Source organism: Eucalyptus grandis, chromosome 5 (assembly GCF_016545825.1).
Source record: "Eucalyptus grandis isolate ANBG69807.140 chromosome 5, ASM1654582v1, whole genome shotgun sequence".
In the NCBI taxonomy this organism is placed as follows: domain Eukaryota; kingdom Viridiplantae; phylum Streptophyta; class Magnoliopsida; order Myrtales; family Myrtaceae; genus Eucalyptus; species Eucalyptus grandis.
In genome coordinates, this window is record NC_052616.1 from 55320965 (window position 1) to 55322554 (window position 1590).

Sequence of the window (1590 nt, forward strand, 5' to 3'; positions counted from 1 at the left end):
AATTAATGAAGTTGACTATTTACTATGCTTTTGTACCAGCCTACGATATTGACAATTAGGCCAACATTTTCCAAACAAATTGGGTTGAGAATTCCAGAACATGGAATTGATATTTCGAACTTTACATTCATGCGCACCGCTTAGACATGTCCAATTACACATTTCTCATTGACTGTAGTTAGCATAAACTGATTGAGCAGGCCAAAATAGGAAGTTGATAAGTATCCCTGCAGGTGCAACTCTATATACTAAAAGTTTGACAAGCTTTTATTATAAACACTATGATAAAGACATTCATGCTCTGAATGACTTCATATTTCTCTTTCTAGGTGAAGTTGAGGATGAAATAAGCACGGCAGAGTCACTGCACTATGATTTCGGCACTATTAGAGTGGCAACTGATAACTTCTCTGATTCCAAGAAGCTTGGAGAAGGCGGTTTTGGTGTTGTCTACATGGTACTAATTAACAAAGCATCCTCTAGTCACTTTTTTTTTCAAAATTCAAGTGACAAAATAGTCATAGATGACATCAATGTTATACTCTTCTAAATGCTTCAATTACATATAGATACTCATGAGGATCTACTTTGATGAAATTTTAGGGCCGGCTCTCCAATGGACAAGAAATCGCGGTAAAACGGCTGTCGCATAATTATGGCCAAGGAGAAGTAGAATTCAAGAACGAGGTCATGTTATTAGCTAGGCTACAACATAGGAACTTGGTCAGGCTCCTTGGTTTTTGCCTAGAAGGAGTTGAGCGGCTTCTCATTTACGAGTTTGTGCCCAATTCAAGCCTTGACCAGTTCATATTCGGTATGTTTCTCAAGTTGTCATTCTTGAAATCGGCTCCTCATGAAATGATTAAGGGACTTTTTATAGAATGTGATTTTCAACAAAATGTGTAGATCCCCTGAAGCGTGCAAATCTCGACTGGGATAGGCGCCACAAGATAATAATGGTTGTTGCTCGAGGGATGCTTTACCTACACGAGGACTCTCGACTTTGTATCATCCATCGGGACCTCAAAGCCAGCAACATTTTGTTGAACTCGGACATGAATCCTAAAATATCAGATTTTGGTATGGCGAGGCTATTTGAGTTGGACCAAACTCAAGCAGAGACAAACCGAGTCGTGGGGACCTAGTAAGTGCCACAACCACCTGTAGCTAATGCTTACCAAAATAACATGGGCAAACTATAGAGCTAATAAGACGGACCTATTGTGATGCACAGCGGATATATGGCACCGGAGTATGCTATGCACTGAAACTTCTCTGTCAAGTCCGATGTCTTCAGTTTCGAAGTACTGATTTTGGAGATTGTGAGTGGTCAGAAGAATAATCTTTTCCGCGTGGGTGACAACACAGAGGTCCTTACAAGCTATGTGAGTATAAAAACATACCTTCCCATTTCGCATAATGTTTGGGAGATCTATCTGCTCAATGTTTGTCAACTGTTTGTAGGTTTGAAAGTGTTGGAGGGAAGGAACAATATCAAAAATCATCGATCCCTCTATAACTTCTGCTTCAAGTACTGAAATCGCAAGGTGCATCCACATTGGACTGCTATGTGTCCAAGAAAATGTGGCT

The 1590-nt window shown here is 40.1% G+C and overlaps 1 protein-coding gene across 1 annotated transcript; it reads left to right on the forward strand.

Annotated features, from left to right (window-relative positions):
- The first annotated feature begins 612 nt into the window (after window positions 1-612).
- LOC120294151 (cysteine-rich receptor-like protein kinase 10) lies at window positions 613-1371 on the forward strand. The gene is made up of 3 exons (XM_039314144.1): window positions 613-814; window positions 907-1144; window positions 1235-1371. Exons 1-3 carry the CDS (start codon window positions 691-693, stop codon window positions 1266-1268), a joined length of 396 nt encoding a protein of 131 aa, XP_039170078.1. The 5' UTR covers window positions 613-690; the 3' UTR covers window positions 1269-1371.
- The last annotated feature ends 219 nt before the right edge of the window (window positions 1372-1590 follow it).

Coding starts and splice junctions, on each gene's coding strand:
- LOC120294151 (XM_039314144.1), top strand. CDS start 691: ATGTTATTAGCTAGGCTACAACATAGGAACTTGGTCAGGCTCCTTGGT. Junction 815..906: donor CCTTGACCAGTTCATATTCG/GTATGTTTCTCA, acceptor CAAAATGTGTAG/ATCCCCTGAAGCGTGCAAAT. Junction 1,145..1,234: donor AACCGAGTCGTGGGGACCTA/GTAAGTGCCACA, acceptor TGTGATGCACAG/CGGATATATGGCACCGGAGT.